The sequence below is a fragment of the Macrotis lagotis genome, chromosome X, assembly GCF_037893015.1.
Source record: "Macrotis lagotis isolate mMagLag1 chromosome X, bilby.v1.9.chrom.fasta, whole genome shotgun sequence".
NCBI classification, from domain to species: domain Eukaryota; kingdom Metazoa; phylum Chordata; class Mammalia; order Peramelemorphia; family Peramelidae; genus Macrotis; species Macrotis lagotis.
Window position 1 is genome coordinate 466,399,674 of NC_133666.1, and position 19,461 is coordinate 466,419,134.

At 37.5% G+C, this 19,461-nt stretch overlaps 1 protein-coding gene across 1 annotated transcript in view; it reads left to right on the forward strand.

The window, feature by feature from the left end:
- PTPRM (protein tyrosine phosphatase receptor type M) overlaps window positions 1-5,200 on the forward strand; it is a 1,090,562-nt gene extending 1,085,362 nt beyond the window's left edge. Inside the window, exon 30 of the mRNA XM_074202077.1 lies at window positions 4,327-5,200. Coding sequence (XP_074058178.1) covers window positions 4,327-4,380 — 54 coding nt within the window. The 3' untranslated portion in view covers window positions 4,381-5,200. The remainder of the gene's footprint in view (window positions 1-4,326) is intronic.
- Window positions 5,201-19,461: the final 14,261 nt, after the last annotated feature.

The window sequence follows — 19,461 nt, forward strand, 5'->3', positions numbered from 1 at the left end:
GGTAATGTTCCTGTCTGGTTCCTAGTAGTCATTGAAATTAATTGCACAATTAGACCCATGCACAAAACCATTTTTCCATAAAAAGGGATGGGGGTCCCTGAGGTTTCAGTAGTAAAAATCTGTGCCATCTCTATAAAGCACAAAAATAATGGAAATATTACTACTCTTTTTGTGGCCAACATGACAGCACCATCATTAGGTTAAAAAAGGTTTTGAATTTTTTAAATGAAAAGGTTTTTTTTATTTTTCAGAAATAAAGGTTGCTAAATTCCTAAAATAGATATTAAAGCAATATTGACTTAATAGTCATCCAACTAGGACAAGTAATTTTTTTCCAGGTGAATAATAGAGAATGTTTATTTTACTCTATTATTTGTACCCTCCCCACTAGAAGCTCTTAAGCTTTGGCATTGTGCCACAAAGCTTATGGCCCCTTCTCAAAATGTTTTTTTTTTCAAAATTCATAACTGAATTAAATAAATTTCATTTAGAAGTTAGCAGGAAGTGGCTTTAACCTAAGTTCATGGATTCCCCAACCTCAATCCATGGATTCCTTAAGGATATAACCCAGATAAAGAACTCCTACCCTAGTAAGAGAAAAGAAAGTAGTAGACACATTTTTAAAATGTGAGCTGGTAGAAATCTATTTGCTTACTTATCAGATTTAAAGAAGCCATCTACATGTATGTATATATTATGAGACTGTTCTTATAATAGTCTTATCTTTTTTGAAGACTATAATAATTCAATTCAACAAACATTAAGTATCTCTTATCTGTAAGATGTAATGCTAGGTGCTCAAAATAAAAAAACCAAATGAAGAATGAAAAAGATAATATTCTTTTTCTATAGGGAACTTACTATCAACTGGAATATCTTCTTTGAGGGAGGAAGCATGGCTTTAAAAATGTTCTAAATATGTGCAACTTGCTATATGACCTCTGGCAAGTCATCTTCTACTGAGCCTCAGTTTCCAGATCTGTGAAATTGGTCTGTCTCTTGGTCTCTGTTTCTACATCTATAACATGAGTTAATATTTCTTGTCCTGTCTGTCTAATCTTCATGTAAGAAGGAAAGCATTTAATGTAATCCCAGGCAAGGAGGATGGATAAGAAGAAAATAGGAATTTATTAAGTTCCTATTATTCATCAGACACTGTGTTAAGCACTTTACACCTATCTCATTTGTTCCTCATAATTCTGAAAGGTAGGTATCAGAGCCATAATTGAAGACAAAACAAGTTTTCTTGTACCATATTGTGAACACCATAATTCATTTGAAATCAACACTACCCTTGAACAAATGAATTAAGTTTAATTGTCAGATTCACAGAACCTCAGAGTTGAAATGGCTCTGGGAGGCCATCAAGTTCAACAGAACAAGAATCCTCTCTACAGTAGTTTACCTTAATAGTAAAACTTAACATTTATAAAGGGCTTCATATACATTATGTCTTCTGATCCCCTCCATGACCCTCACCCCATTTTACAGATAACTGACTTGTCTAGGTCCATACATGTAGTAAATGGGCAGCCAAAAGTTGAACTCTGATTCCAAATCAGGTATTTTCTTCTCTCTATTAAATACGCTGTCTCTCTTAGCCAAATATTTCACAGCGTCCAAGTTCATAACTGACATGACACTTAGACATCTACAACACCCAGAAAATTAGTTGAACTTAGTTACTGTCAAGTGTGAATCTTCTCCCCTTCTTCATCCCATTGGTGTCAAATCCAAATGTCTTACCTTGAGTCCTGTCTTCTGATGTATAGGATAAGATAGAGTAAAAACATTTTTATTTGCAATGTAGTGGAACCCTGCAAGAACCAAGTGGTTTGATGATCAAAGGATGATTTTATTGTCTTTTACAAAGGTGACAAGATAGGGGAAAATGTCTTTTATGACCCTGGCCATGACCTGATGATAAAAAGGTCAGGACCTCACCATTTAACAAACTCACATAATGTGAAGTTCAAAAGTATACTAGGTAATCTTCAAGTGATCTACCTCTTTAACTCCCCTCCAAAGCAACCTGAGGGCTCTTGGAGCTTTTCTTTTCTTCTTTTCAAGTTTTTGCAAGGCAGTGGGGTTAAGTGGCTTGCCCAAGGCCACACAGCTAGATAATTATTAAGTGTCTGAGGCTGGATTTGAACTCAGGTACTCCTGACTCCAGGGCTGGTGCTCTATCCACTGGGCTACCTAGCAGCCCCACTTGGAGCTTTTTTAATGCATCAAAAAATGTATTCTTTTTCTCTACTGATTTTTTTCCTAAATGTTCTCTTGTTGATTTTTCTCTTTGGATTTCCCAGTCATCTCCCATATACTGCTTCACCCCACTGAACCCTTCCCTTATAGCAAAGAAAAACAGTTTAACAAAGATCACCCCAGCAAAATGTGACCTCTTTTACACCTTAAGGTGTAAATGACCACTTCCACATCCCAGGACAGAAGTAGTGTGATATATACTAAGTAAAAAGTCAATCTCATAGTAAGACCTGAGTTAGAACTCCTCCTCTGAGCCATACTAACTTTATGGCAATGGGCAAGTCTCAAAGACTATAGATTATAGAGAAGATACTGATATATGTTAGTGGAAAGAATTTACTTACTGGGAGATTGTCCATTACTAATGAGAGCTCAGGTCCAGTCACCTATCCCAATTACTTACTGTAGTGGTTAGGGACATCCCCCATTAGAAAGATGATTAAGGCACAAACACAGAACTTACTTGTAAAATATTTATTTGCTTATTGTCCAGTGTTTTTGTTTGAGTTTTTTTTTTTGAGAGAGGGGTGATTTTTTTTTGCATCTGCATTTTCTAATTAGTAATTTTTGAGGAAGATATGGTAAAAGGAAGGATTTTTATTTTTGTACTTTCAAATGATACAACTACATCAAAACACTTTATATCTGAAGCTTTTCCATGTGCTAGTGGTTTGTTTATCTAACTTATAAAACAGGTAGTGATCTGTTTATCTAATTTATAAACCAATATTATACAAGGATCTCAGATCACCTACTCTGGAAATCTGATATTGATTAATTGTTATTGTTTATAGAGTTATTTAAAAATTAACCAATAATTTAAAAGAAAGACTGCCTATAGGAGCTTGTCAATAGAGGATGATTGTAAGCTGTTTTAGAGGGTAGGCTTCTTGAGGGCAAGAACTGTCTTTTGCCTTTCTTTGTCTTTTATGTGGTTAGCAGAGTACCAGAAACCTAGTTGGCATTTAATACTTATTGGCTCCCTGACTGACTTAAATACAGTGTTGTCTGTAAGAGAACAGGAAAGTGCATCCTCCTAACTGAAGGAGCAGAGATAGGCCCAGAAGCAGTCAGTATTGATTATCTTTTCTAAAAACCTAGGGACACAGTGGATAAAATGTTAGACTTGGAATCAGGAGGACCCGAGTTCAAATGTAGCCTCAGATACTTAATGTGCAATCCTGGTCAAATTCCTTAACCTTTATCTACCTCAGTTCCATCCTTGGTTAAATGAGGATAGTTAGACATCAACTTCCCAAAGTTGTGAGGATCAAACGAGATAAAATTTGTAAAGGGCTTTACACTATATAAATGTTAGCTATGAGGATTAATTATGGGGATGGTAGTGATAATGATAGCGATACCGACAACTAAGATGATAGTGCTGGTGGTGATAAGTAGTGATGTGCAGAGTCTAAAAACTAAGAAAAATAAACTAGCTCTTGCTAGTTTCCTCCACCAATTTCATGGTAATTGTATTTGTATGTGTGTATATATAGGTGTATAGGTGTGTGTGTGTGTGTGTGTATATATATATATATATATGTGGGACTTGCATATATATGTGTGTGTGTGTGTATATATATATACATATATATATATATATATATATACACACATATGACTTGCACATGACAATGTTAAGCCCATATTCTGAGCGGTCTCCCAGGAGACCTGATTCCCCGGTTTTTTCCCATCTTCCTGAACAAAGGAAGGAAATACCACTTACTCAGAGAAGAAAGGGAGATGGTTAGAGCAGTATAAAGAACAGAGGATCTAAATTCCCAAACTATTCCAGATTCATCAGTCATAGAATGAGGGAAAAGGGGTGGGAATTCAGTAACCTCTGAGGAAGGTTCTTCTAGCTCTGGATCTATGATCCACAAAAAGAATTTGAGTTATTGAGTATTTCTACAGCTTGGAAGTGGCTTTTTTTTTCCCATATTGGGTGGTGAGATTGATGGACTCCAATTAAGTCTCTAATCTGGCATAACTGTCTTAACTAAAATTGGAGCTGGCTGTCATACAACTGACTGTTTTATTCCCTTGCTGTTTCTCCAGGACCAGTACAAGTTCTGCTATGAAGTCGCTTTAGAATACTTGAATTCTGGCTGATGGTGAAAGATGCCCTGCAGACCCTACACCTACCCGGGAGCCACAAAGCCCCATGATGTTTGTGTATATGAGATGAAGACTTCTCAGTGTCATGCTTATTTTGCTTTATATAATTGGCTCTTTTTAAGAGCCTGAGAAAGTGTTTATAAACCCGCCTGCACTGCCTACTTTCCACCATACTGCTGCTGCCTGACAAAAAACACAAAACAGACTCTCTGTGGTCGTCAGATACTGTGTTCATAATCACCATCTTGAAAGAGCAGCCTAGACAGCTGGTAAATTAAAAGAGCACAATTATATTCTTATGAAGGAATTTGTCCCTTTGAGGTTTAATTTTGTTGCCTGTGATCCTTTGTTTTTGTCACAGCTAAGTGTATATTTTTGTTCTGTGGAGAATGTTGTCTGGCATTTATGATAATATATGATTTTAGTTAATATTTGTATTTTAACACATACATAACAAAAAGTATATGTAGTTTACCTGAACTAACAGACAAAGAACTCATAACAAACCATGCTAACTTTCTGGAGTGGTAGTTTCTCTCTGATCGATAATATTTCAAGGAGGAACGGCTTGACTCTGAAAAGGTCAAACCAGCTGACCCAGTGAAATAGATCCAAAGCTTTTTCATTTGTTTATATTGTAAATATTTTTTTTTGATTTCATCAAATTATTTATTCATTAAAAGAAATTTTTGTGAAGCACAGTGAGTGACAATCATTTTTATTAAGCCCTGGAAATGCTTTGTTTACTGTATGATAATGTAAACATTTGTTACCTTGTATGGATTCTCAGCTCAATAAATGATGGCACATGGCAGATTTGTGTTGGATTTCTGGTACACCAAGACATGGAGGGGCTGAAGCACCAGTTGCTTGGCTTTGCGTTTCACCTTTAAAAGCCTGCAGAGGAAGCACCATTCCCAAATCTCTAGAGACACATGAGAAACTGAGATGTTCTATCCAGAGAAAGGATTTGGGGGCGGGAGGGTAGGCTAAGATAGTAGTATATTTGCTGAGAGATATGTCTAGTTCAGACTTTTATCATTGAGAATGCTTTGCTTCATTGTATTCATACTGTCCCCTGTACTCATAGAAGGTAATGAATAGAAAAGTCACTAAAAAGATGAATTTCTAAGCTGGAACTGGATAGATACTCAACAGCAGAAAACTAGTCCTAGATCTCTGTAAGTCAGGTTATACCAGATCGCTTCCAATTTCCTGTATGACCTTGAACAAATTATTTAACTTGCTTCACTTTCTCCTTCTGCAGGTTGGGGGTGGATCTTCCCTCTCCCTTGCTTTCATTCACTATAATTAGAGCATGAAAGTTAAAATGATTGAGTAGTAAAGACGATTGAAATGACGCTTATGAGTCTTATATGTATTCTTTAGCTGCTTTTTTTGTGTGGTAATTGGTAATGAGAAAAAAGTATGTTAGCTTGATTCACATACATTCATTGGAATAGAATATTATACACACATTCCTTAGAGCAAATTGCCTTTTTAAAAAAAAAAATTCTATTTTTATACAATGATCTTTGCCTCGACCCATTACATCAACTGATTTTTTACTATGTGTGGGGAAGACATGTTAGTGGTTTGTTTGTTTTTTTGCAAAAATGATATGAGGGCAATAAGGAACTCTCATATTTGAATTGTGTGAAGACTAAAAAGGGACTTAGGGTAGATACAAAACCCAGTTTGTGGTTCCCAACATCTTCCCAGAACAACCCAATGATTCAAAGTTGAGTAAAGTCTTTGTTCCTCCAGCTACAGCTGTTGAGGCACCCATCAGATTTGTTGCTCCTTACTTAGGTCTCAGAACCCACAGAGAGCAACAAACTCATCCTTTTCAAGTAGGTTATAACCCTTGAAGAGGTCACAAAGTAGTGAGTATAAATTAGCAGAGACAACGGTTTAAATATTCCTTGTTCCTCAGGGTTCTTGATGAGAAGGGATCTTGGCATTCTTCCATTCCTTTTGATTAGCCCCTAAAAAACTTTTGAAGGAAAGCATCGAAGGCTGAAGGGTTAGTCTGGACTCCTACAAAGAATTTTCCACAGGATATAGAATTGTGTATCAACACAAATGTGAAAGTTTTCCATGGAGGGGGCAAAGTCAGTCAATTAACACATTTATTAAATAAGGCCCTGTGCCATGTGGTAGGGATACAAAAAAAAGATGAAAGATATTCCCTGCCTTCAAGAAGCTTGCAGTCTAATGGGGATGAAAATAACTGTAAACATAAATGAAAATAAGATAGTAGAAGAAAAAGGGATCAGGAAAGGTTTCCTGTAGAAAGTAAGTTTATAACTACTTTTCGTTTGTTTTGGGGTTTTTTTAAGTTTTTTGCAAGGCAAATGGGGTTAAGTGGTTTGCCCAAGGCCATACAGCTAGGTAATTATTAAGTGTCTGAGAGGATTTGAACCCAGGTACTCCTGACTCCAAGGCCAGTGTTTTATCCACTATGCCACCTAGCCACCCCTATAACTACTTTTTGAAGGAAGCTAGGGAAGCCAGGAGATGGACATAAGGAAAGAGAGAATACCAGGCTGAGAACATGAAGTAAAAACACCCAGGGTCAGAAGAGTGAAATAATATACTTGCAAAATAAATATCTAGTCAGTTGTCCTTCATATAATTGTTGCTTCTAAAATATATACATATATATTTCTTTTTTACACAAATGAGGATGAGAGAACCCTAAGTTAGGGTGGATATATTGTTGTGTGGGGTCTGGTCCCTTCTGGACTCTAATCCATTAGTCTTAGTTCTCCCTCCTTTCTGTGTGTGTGTGTGTGTGTGTGTGTGTGTGAAAAAATACACTAAACAAAAATCTTCAGTGACTGGTCTGAGCAAAAGAAAGTTTTTATTTGCTTTTCTCAAGAGAAGGGCACAAGTCTCACAAAGGTATTGAAGTGTCTAGGAGCTACATCCAAGGTACAATCAAGCAAGATTATGTGAGCCCCCCTCCCTAGCCCCCTCTCGTCCAACCCAATTGATTGAGCTTTCAGTTACAGTGTTTATGTAAAAAAAAAATCTACCCAATAACAAAGAGAAGAATGGAATGGTTTCATCTACCTAAATGAAATAATGTCTAAGTATGCAAGGTCTTCTAAGAAAAGTCTACTATCCTATTCAGTACTTATCATCAAACTGGAGGAGGCTTATGATCTTTGGAATGCAATGTTTTTCCATTGGAATAGGCTACTGTTCTCCCAGTTAGTAAAAATAGTTTTTATCATAAGATAGGTGGCTAACTTAGAATGTAAGGTCTTTCTAGGAGTAGTCTAAGAATAATAGTCTGCTTTTGTCTTAATGTTTCTTAACCATTACTAAGAGGACTTCACTAGGAATATTAACCCTAAGAAGGTTTTATTGGGAATTTTCCATTCATTCCCCTACAAGATCATAAGATTATAACCCTGGAAGTGAAAACAGAGTTTGCCTAGTCCAATCCTTTCATTTTAAATATGAAGAAATAAGCCCAGTGATGTTACTTGACCAACAGATTCAAACTTACCATAAGTGACAGGGCTAGAATTTAAATTTAGATCATATGACAAGAGAGCAATGAATTTAGGGCCAGTCCCTGTTGTCATAGAACTTGGCAAACTTTCAGCCCCTTAAGAAGAAAATTATCTTCTCCCTGAACAGCTACTAAAAAGGGTATTAGTTAAACAAAAAGAAAGAGAAAATATTGACCTTGGACTTAACAAGAGAAGGGGCAGTTAGACATATGAACATTCAAGAGGGAAAAAAAAGGAGATCTTATTATAGGAAATTTTACTTGTTTTTTACTATGTTCTAGTTAATGAAGTTAAAATTACTGTCACTGATATACAATGTCTCCGCTCTGTGGGAGGGGAGGTGTATTAGAATTCTGTACTTTAGATTTACCTATCTATATGTCCTCTTGGCAAATACACCTGTAGCTACAACCCCAGCATTTATATTTATGGGAAATGTTCTGATCCAGTGGCTTATGTGTCATTCCTTATATTAAGGGGAGAATGGATTTCCAAGAAAAGATGTCTTCAGCCTAGCAATTTCGAGGTAGAGCCAACAATTAATTATTAAGTTCTAAATTTCTCAATAAAATTAAAGGAGATTAGTCTAGAGAATCAGAAGAAGAAGGGATATGAAGTCTGCCAGGAGTTCATTTCTCATTTTCGCTCCTCACAAATCATCTAACCACCCTAAGCAACTCAGGGAACTTCCTCTTATTCAGGAAGCTTTCCCAGGTCAATCCTGCCAACTCCCTAATCTGACTGTTCAATATTTGACCCATTTTTCACCTTGAGTCATCTTATAATTAAATGTTTGCCCTCAACCACCAATAATAATAAAAAATGTAAAATAAAATATACTTAAGTATCACTTATACTACTGGTATATTATTATTATTATTATCATCATCATCAACAAAACTCAATGCTGGTGGTGAAGAAGGTGTATGCATTTATTTGCTGGAGATTGGGAATTTGGAGAGCAATCTGTCATTAAGCAATAAAAGTTACAAAAATAACTTTGACCCAACAAAAGTATTTTAAATGTAAGTATATATTTATATTAATTTATATATAAATATGTATAAATTGATATAATTTTTTCAGTTTTAAGCCCAAAGATTGCCATAGCAACATAATTTTTGAGTGCAACAAGTTATAGCAGTAATCTAAATATCTATGGGGCAGAAAACAGGTAAACAAATTGTGTTATATTAATTAATTGAATGCTATAATGCAATTAATACCAATAAGTATGAATTGTACAAAGAAATCTTTAAGGACCTTGAAACAATTCAAGGCTAAAAAAATCAGAACCAAAAGATACTAACAATAATCATAAAATAGGAAAATGAATATAAATCACTATATAAGAACCCCCATATAGTCTTCAAGAGAATAATTAAAAGCTTAAAAGGGCAGCTAGATAGCTCTCTGGCCCTGAGGATTTGAGTTCAAATCCAGCCTCAGACATTTAACAGTTGTGCTGCAGTCTTGCCAAGTCACAACCCTGATTTCCTCAAAAAAAAGGTTAAATGAAATGTATTCATTGAAATATGAACAGTTTCTAAGTAAGGAGGGAAAAATGCAGGATAGCTCTAGACTCTGATTTCATTAATATAGAGAATTTCCAATTCCTTCAGCAAGAGCAGATCTGCATCTTCTCTGCAACTTAGAGACTTATATTGTTGGTTAAGTCATAGAGAGCTTAAGTGACTTTTGTCAGAATCACACAGTCAGTTTGTATCAGATGTAGGACTTAGGCCCAGGTCTTTCTGTCTCCAAGGTCAACACTCTAGGATGATTCTGTTTAATCAATGAGGCAGCCTTGGAGTATATAAGGCTTGGATTGAAGTTTCACTTCTGACAGATATAGGCTGTATTGAATTAATCATTTAAATTATCAGGATCCCCAGACAACTTTCTAAGATGAAGTTTCAGAGGAAATATCAGCTAGGTGGTGCAGTAGATAAAGAAACAACCCTACAATCAGGAGGACCTGAGTTCAAATATAAGTAGACACTTAATAATTACCTAGGTGTGTGACCTTGGGCAATTCACTTAACCCCACTGCCTTAAATAAATAATTTTTTTAAAACAAAGTATCAGTCTCCAGTGATCATTGAGGAAGAGACACAGGTGGAAGAAATCTAGTCAAAACAATAAAAATACAATATTAAATGTTAGATATTTTCCTTGGGAAGAGCAGAAACACCATCATACACTAGTCTAATTTCTTTGGGTTATGGGTTGGAGTTTCCTGAATGCCATTCAAAGAGGAAAAATACCACTCTATTGAACATCAACCTCTTTCTTTCCTCTTTTCTCTTGGTGGAAGGGGAATAATACCATTCTTCAGTTCCAAGCCTTCATTCCCTTTTCTGATGTGCCTCTGAACAAAGAAAATCTTGTTAAATCCATATATTCCCCCATCCCTGAAATTCTGATCTCCCAAAGAGCATCATTCGAATTCCATTCCCCATCCTCCATTTACTCAACCCTTTCACTAAGCATTCTCCATTCCAGAAAGAATGTTTGCTCCATAAGTAACAAACTTGCTTAAAACTTTTCCTTTCCCATTCCTTCCAAAGGATACTCATAAAAGCATCCCAAAGATTTCTCTGATTTCTTAATCAAAAACAAACCAAACAAAAAACAAACCTTCCTTCAAATGATTATCAATTATTGTGCTATCTCTGCCAGAATTGCAGAGGATTCTTAGTAGATGCTATATAAATATTTACTCCGTTTCTCCTTCCCCTTTCTCCTGCTCTCTCAACTAAGTGAATGTTTTGCCTCATTTTAACTGAAAAAAACTTGCAACCATTGGCTGAAAGCTCCCTCTTCACCTTTCCTCCTTCTCATCTTATGACATTCAGACTCCTTTGGTTATCTTCTCTTTACCCCTTCTTTTGTGAAGAGATAGCCCTTGTATCTCCCAAGGTAAACTCCTCTTCAAGAACCAGTGACCTCATTCTATCCCAGAATATTTCTCTTTCCATCATCCCACTTTCTCCCTTATCTTCAATATCCTTCCATCTACTGATTGCTTCCCTTCTGCCTAGAAAACATATTCATATCTCCCTATTCTTAAAAACACACATTTGATCCACCCATCTCTACCAGCTACCATCCTACATCTCACTTCTATTTTACAATTAAACTACTTCAGAAAGGTTGCAATCCCTGTTCCCATTTTCCTTTCTCTCTTTTTAACTTTCTACAATTTAGCCTTCAACCTCATTATTCAACTTAATCTACTCTCTAAAGTTATTAAGGATCTCTTGACTAACTAATTGAATGGTCTTTTCTCAGTCTTTAGCCTTCTTGACCTCTCTCCAGTTATTGACACTGTAAACTGGTGATTTTTTTTTTCAGGCTAGCACTGTTTCCTGGTTCTCCTCCTACTTAGGCAGTCACTCCTCCATCTTCATCCATGTAACCAGAGGTATGATATAGAACTGTCCTGGTCCCTTTTCTCTTCTTCCGCACTATTTCATGTATGATTTCATTAATTCCCCTGATTAAATTGGATTCAATTTTAATCTCTATGCTAATGATTCTTAGATCTTATTTAACTCTGTCTGCCGATGTCCCATTTCAGATCTATAATCTTCTATTAGACATCTTTAAATGATCTCTAGATATCATAAACTCGATATGTTCAAAACCAAACTCATTGTTTTTCCCCAAAAAAAATCTTCATTCCAATCGTCCTTAATATCCAATATGGTGCCAAAGCCTATTGATTTTACCTTCATAACATCTGTTATTTCCTCTGACACTTTTACCACCCTCTGACAAAAGCCCTCATCACCCACATCTGGCCTTTTGAAATAGCTGGTTGGTCCACAGCCATGAGCCTCCCTCCATGCCAAACTGTCTTTTACTCAGCTGCCAAAATGATATTCCTAAAATGCAGGTCTGACCATATCATGACCACTTCTACTCAACAACTCCAGTAGCTCCCTATCATCTTCAGGATCAAATATAAAATCTGTTTAGAATTCAAAGCCCTTCCTAACCTCCATTCCCTCTCCATCTACCTCTCCACATTCTTATACTTTATTCATCCCCATATAGTTTGCAATTGAAAGATATTGGCCTCCTTGTTGTTCCTCCCACAACACACTACATCTATTTACTCTGGGTATTTTCACTGCACTTATAAAAGCACTTATAAAGTGCTTTACATAGAATATTCTCCCTCATCTCTATCTCCTAATTTCCTTCAGGTCCCAGCAAAAAACACACCCTTAATATTGTGCTTTCCCTCTATTGATTATTTTTTAAATTAGCCTGTATATGACTTGTTTATACATAGTTGATTATATTTTGCTCCCCCATTCTTGTTGTTCATTTTAGTCAAATCCAACTCTTTATGACCCTATTTGGGGTTTTCTTGGCAAAGATACTAGATTAGTTTGTTATTTCCTTCTCCACTCCTTTTATAAATGAGGAAACTGAAACAAAAAAAAGGCTCAGTAATTTGGCCTGGGTCATACAATTAGTAGGGGTCTGAAAGTATATTTGAACTCAGGTCTTCCTGAGTTCCAGGCATTCTTTCTACTATGCTACCTTCCTTTATATCTGTCCTCTCTTAATCTATTGCATAGCATTGGCCACTAATGGGAAAAACAAAAGCGAAACAAATAAACCCTTCCCCCATGCTGTGAGTAAGTTAACTCTTGCCCACAGAAGGAAAAAGACCCAACAATTCCCGTTGCCTGATAGGAGAGAGAATTCTCTTTGTAGTCAGTCTATTTATTGTACTTTATCTGGCTCCAGTCCCACAAAAGACATACAGGAGCAGTGACTCTCACTAAGGAGTCACCATCACAAACTCCAAATCCTGAAACATTGATCAAAAATCAATCTTTGACTTTCAGCTTCCTAGAAGGAGCATCTTCCCCACAAGGAAACACTCTCTGTCTGGTCAAAGGGAACCACTTAAATTAGGCAAAGCTGGAGTTTAGGAGGAGAAGAACAGGCAAGAAGGAAAAACTAGACCTTCCTATGGACACCTTGCACTTTTGAGATGAGACCAAAGATTTTTCTAAGATGTGACTGAAGCACAATCATGGAATAAAGCCTGATGCTCCTTCAGTTGTTACTGCTCTCTAACTCTGCCTCCATTTACCTTGCACTTACTCTCTATATAAGAGTATATCATATATAAACTTGCATATGCTTTTTTCTATACACAAAGCAACTAGGTGGTACATTGGATAGAGCTGTCATGGGGTCAGGAAGACTTCTCTTCCCAAGTTCAAATCCAGCCTCAGATACTTAATACCTGTGTGACCCTTAGCAAATCACTTAACTTGTTTGCTTCAGTTTACTCATCTGTAAAATGAGCTGGAGAAGGAAATAGTAAACCATTTCATACCTCTGCCAAGAAAACTCCAAATGAGATCATAAAAAGTCGAATACAACTGAACTGACTGAAGTAAAATATTTGTATACACATTTCCCCCAATTGGAGTATAAGCTTTTAAAAGGCAAGATAAATGCTTGTTGAATTGAATTGAAAGAATGATGGCTTTGGAGTCTGAAGATTTAGGTTCAAATTATTGCCCTGCCTCATATTCAGTGAATATACTTGGATAAGTCTCTTCTCTCCAAGCCTCAGTTTCTTTGGAAAATCAAGAATGCCTTCTAATGATGTACTGGTAAATGTTTAACAATTGTCTTCCCCAAAATATATACATGGCGCACTTTCAGACTTAATCTGCAGGAAAAATATTTTCTTGATCATTTTCTTAAGTCTAGAGACAGTCAACAAAACAATGAATCAAGCCTTGATTTGCAGCATTTACCTGGAAATTTAACAATTGACTCACTAGCCAGGTTGAGTTGGCCCTGCATACCCCTGATCTCATTCTAAGATCTAATGAGCTTATCGGTTGGTGAACTCAGGAGCAGTGCCTCATCACACTTCCCTTCCAGCTCAGCCATACTTTCTCTCCTTGCCAGGCTTAAACTCCATCCTCTTTCTCTCCCTCCCAAAGGCCCCTGGAAAGCATAGAACCGAATAGACAGAAGCCAGGCAGAGAGAGAGTTAACTCCCCTTAGTATTGGTTACCCAGTTAGCCAAGACAAAGTCTGGAAACATAGGACTTCAGATTTCCACTTAAGTTCTCTTTTCCCCAGGATGTGACTGCCTTATTGGGCCTGAAGTCTTCTTAGATCTCACCCTGCATGGGCTCTAACAGGGGTCAGGCTTAATTTGAACAGGTGAGCAGATGCAACACCAGCCTGCCGGTTCCTGTTGAATGGCTTCCAGCATCTGCAGATACAAAGTTTTCACCTCATTTAAGAAAGAATAGCATCTCTCTTTGTAATGGAGCTCTCTCCAAATCTGGGTTCATCTCACTCCTTTCATGTGGGTAACTTTTAGCTAAAATATTCATCAACCTCCTGGTTTCCTTTCTAATAGGAATAACTTACATTATATAGTATTTTAAGGTTTATAAAGTGCTTTACAGTTATTATCTTCACAATAATCCTAGGGGATACCATCATCACCTCCATTTTACAAATGAGGAAATTGAGTCTGAGAAAGGTCAAGTGATGTGCCCAGCATTGACCAGCTGGGAAGTGTCCAAAATCCAATTTGAATTCAAGTCTTCCTGACTCCCAGGCACTGCCACAGCCCCTGAGGGAATGTCACCCTCTGACCCTCTGACTCTTGTTCTCTCTATCTCTCTGGCTCACTCTCTGTCCCTTTCTCTCTCTCTCTCTCTCTCTCTCTCTCTCTCTCTCTCTCTCTCTCTCTCTCACACACACACACACACACACACACACACACACACATTCTTTGTCAAATCATGGGAAAAACAAAAACTAAATCAAATAATCAAATGAGAACTAACCAGTCCTACTTTTGATTTGCAAAATCATTGTTTTTAGCAAAGCCTGTTTAACTAGTTGCATTTGTGGAATTAATTAATTTCTCTAACTTCACACCAAGCTTATTGACACATCCACTTCCAACTGGCAAAAAGTAGCCCGAACAGATGAGTCCTTAACCTTTGCTAAAAGCCAAGTATGGTCAGCTCAGAGACCATGAAGTCTCTCATCCTCAGAATTTACCAAATAGACACCAAAACCAATGCCTGCTGTCTAAGCACATAACATTCTTCAGTCCCCTCCATTTCAGCACACACACACACACACACACACACAGCATTTCTTCCCCCCACGCTGCCTCCTCTTTGATTCTATGACTTTTTCCTCTCTTGGTGTCCTCTGTCTCTGTGTCTCTGTCTTTCTGTCTCTGTCTCTGTCTCTTAGTCTCCCTCTTTCTCTGTCTCTCTCTCTCTCTCTCTCTCTCTCTGTCTCTTGCTCACTTTGTGTCTCTGTCTCTCTGTGTGTATGTGTGTCTCTCTCTGTATATATATATATATATATATATATGTATATAAATACATATACATGTTTCTTTGTCTTTATCTCTCTAGAGCCTTCTGTGTCTCTGTCTCTGTCTCTCTGTATCTTTATCTCTGTTTTTTATTTCTCTATGAGCCTCTCTGTCTCTCTGAATATGTCTCTCTGTCTCTCTGTCTCTGTGTGTGTCTCTGTTTCTTTCTGTATCTCTCTCTTTGTGCCTCTGTGTCCCTCTGTGTTCTTCTAGTACTCTGAACTCACATTTATGTTTCTCCTCCCTCAACTCCTAAAGTGCTTGTTGTCTGTTCCATTCATATGAAACATATTGCCTTCGATTGTTAAGCTGATTAGCCTAGAAATGGTCTTTGACAAAATGAAGTGAACATGTCAAACATGGCTCGCAAGTCACAGTGCCTTCTGGCAGCTCAGAAATGTCGATTGTATTGGAATATATCTACCTCAGTCACCAAATTTGGCAGGATAATAGCTTGGATGGAGAATGGAGCAGAAGATGCAAAGCCTCTTGAATCAGCTTTAATTCCATTCACATGATGCTGACCAGTGACAATGAAGAACAGTGCAGAAATGTTCAGCTGCACAGTCCCTCCCTGGATGGGCTGCACTGATATTGGGACAGCAGGGAGAATGGATCCTTGAGGGAGAGAAGGATGCAGGTGGCACCTTACACAGCCTTCTGGAAGTTCCCCTGGCACCCCAGTTACAGAGGGCTTCAAAAGGTAATTGCAGGACCATTTCCAAGGAGGTGACATTTAGCCAGGATCTTTCATATCAAAGAAGAATAAATACCATTGCTGGCAGATATAAGATTGGTCACAACTTATACTGCCTTTAGGCAGATTTAGATGATCAGTGATAAAGGAACTCACTCCAGGCAAACCTTCAACACATGGGGAGTGAATAAAAAAGCATCTATCAAATGGTAATGGTGTGCAAAGTGCCAAGCTCTGGAGGTATAAAAAGGAAATGAAAAACAGTTCATATCTCAAAAATATTCCAATCTAGGATGGAGAATCAGCTCATAGAGGAGGTTTTAGCTATAAGTTAATGGACTCTACTTACAAAGAATATGGTAAAGCATTGTCCTCGGTGTCTTTTCCATTGATAACAATATAGTGCAGCTAGGTGGCACAGTGGAATGGATATAGTGGCAGGCCTGGAGTCAAAAAGACTATTCTTTCTGAGTTCAAATCTGGCCTTAATTACTTATTTTTTTGTGTGATCACTTAATCCTGGTTGCCTCAGTTTCCTTATCTGTGAAATAAACTGGAGAAAGGAAATGGCAAACCAAAATAGGATCATAAAGGTCAGACAGGACTGAAACAAATGAACAACAAAAATTTATACTTTGAATATTGGCAGATGCTACAACTCAGGACTTGATTTACTGTCTAAACTTAAGAAAATGAATGGCGATATTAAATTTTAAAATGTGGCATGCCTAATTTTTTTTTAAAAGAAAGCCAATTGTTAAACATTTACCAGCACACCATTGATTGCTTCCCTAGATCATTGCTATGGAGGCGAGGGTAGTCTATGCATCAGGGCAGGACTGAATAAAGCAAAAGATAAAAGAATTTACTTCTAAAACTGAAATACCCAAGGACACACAAAACTACTTAGGTAGCAAAGTTCCCCAGCTGAAAGTTCTTTACCCTAATGAACTCACAGATCCTTTATGTACTTGCCTAAATAAAAAGAATCACAATCATAGTTGACCCAAAGAGCATTTTTAAAGTTTATAAAGTTTAATGGACATTTCTTTGTTCATAATCCATGACTATGTTTCACGACATAAAATCTACTATGTAATTGATATTCTTCTACCAATACCCATAGTAATAAACATCTACATCTGTATATGATAGTTATGTAAATCTGGGATCCAAACCTAATGCAAATCTAGTTCTAGAGTAGAGAAAGAGGGGTAATTGGTGGCAGAGTGGATAGGGCACCAAGCCTGGAGTCAGGAGGACCTGAGTTCAAATCTAATCTAAGACACGTGATACTTAGCCATCTGATTTGGGCAAGTCGCTTAATCCCATTGCCTTGCAAAAATCCAAAAAAAAAACCCCAAAATCCCAACAACAAACAAAATAAAAATAGAGAAAGAAACAAAGAAAAAATTGAAGGACATGATTAACACCACTACCCCTCTCTAATCCTAAGGGATAGTCTTAGTATGGCCTAATTAAATCCATTTAGGCCAAGGAGAGCCAAAGATATTTTTCTTTTTTTTTTCTTCATTTTTCCTCTCAATGATTATTCAGAACTAAGCTGCAACAGAAATGGAGGTGGGGGGGAAAGGGAAAGGCAAAGGAGATCAAAGGTTGGGGAGGACATTCAGTTGATCAGTCAATCAATAAACATTTATTAAGCTCCTACTATATATGTGTCGGCTATGCTAAGCACTAGCAATACAAAGAAAGGCAAAAAGATCTATCCCTCCTCTCAAAGAGTTTACGTGTAATGCAAATAACTCTGTACAAAGAAGATATGTGCAAGCTAAATTGGAGATAATCAACAAAAGGAATACATCAGAATTAAGGGGGGATTGAGAAAGGCTTCTGTAGAAGGTCAGACTTCAGCTGGAACTTGAAGGAAGCCAGCATGCAGAGATGAAAAGGGAGAAAATTCCAGCAGTGATAGAGTGTGGGGCTTCCTGGAGTTAAAGAAAGAAAATCTGTTTCAGAGAAGGTTTTTGTTTGGGCTGAGGCAGAGTTATTTATGTGTGTATGTATCTCTTCCTGGCATGATTGCCTTCTCAGTCCATTTTCTTCCCTTGACATGAGAAAGACAGAAGCAACAGATCTTTGAAGTCCCTGTCTCCAGCTCCCTGCTCCTCAGACAGGAGACATCACCAGAGACAGGACTGTCGGTGCCAGCTCCCAACAAGTCTTACCCAAATGCTCATTGAGTGACGGCAGCATTTTGACTCTGTCTTCTGTCTGCCTGTCGGTTTCTTTTAGCAACAGCGCCCAGATGGTTTAGATTGTGTCTGCCTTGTCCCTGGGTTTGAGGAAATTATATTAGTGACATTAATTATACCACTGAAATGATAATTACAGGTGACTGATGGAGACTGGCAGAATATTTGCCTGACTATGTAAACTTAGAACTCTGTTTCCTGGGCCCAGGGCTCTGCCCTGTCAACCTCACTCCAGGCTGGGGACTCAAAAGCCCTCTCTGGGCTGTGGCTCAGTTGGGTGGCATCCTTCAGATGCTGTAGGCAGCCGAGGTGAGTGAACACTGTTCCAAATTAGGAACCATTTCCATATTCTCTTCAACTTTGTTCACATCTTTTCACATTCTACCAATCTTTTCAAAGTCTTCTTTTTTGTGTGAGATCAGAAAGAAGACAATGGATGTGAGGAAATAGGAAAGGGAGAAACATCTGTCTTTAGATGGCCAACCTTTGTAGTGTTGGTACTAAGCTAGAATCTGTCATGTGGATGCCATTTGATTGTCCTAGATAGATCAGTGATTTGAATATCATTGCATAAACAGGATGATGTTCTCAAAGAAGACCATGACATCAAGTGATGCCATGACATGGGTGCTGGGATAAATCACCAGCCTCATTTTCTCCTCTGGATCCAATGGACAGTTATGAATCAGGAGGATTGGAGATGGCCCTGAATATGAGGCAATCAGGGTTTAAGTGACTTGCCCAAGGTCACAGTGTCTGAGGTCAGACTTGAACTCTCATCCTCTTGACTTTAGGTCATTACACCATCTAGCTACCCCTACATAACATAATCTTAGTTCACATACATGTTGTTCTTTAAGATTTATAGGGAATCTTTAAGGTTTATAGTATCTTATTAAAACTAAAGATTCCTTAAAAGTTGCAATGATGTCCTATGCTAGACAGGGTGAGGCTAGTTTTTCCATTAAAAGATATTGAAGTCATCTTTGAACCTTAATTGTCTCAGGGGACCCTTGATATAACTTACTAATGATGGAAGTACAAACAATTCAGGGTCCACTGAGTCATCCATTCTTCTCTTGGTTTCCAACTGGTGGATCATCATCATTAACACAGAGACAGGGAGAAGATGCACTCAACTGATTCAATGCTGTATCCAGGCTGAATATGCTCTAAGACTATCCTTCCTTTGCTATAGTAAAGTAAATCTTTTGTTTGTTGTCAGATGCCTTA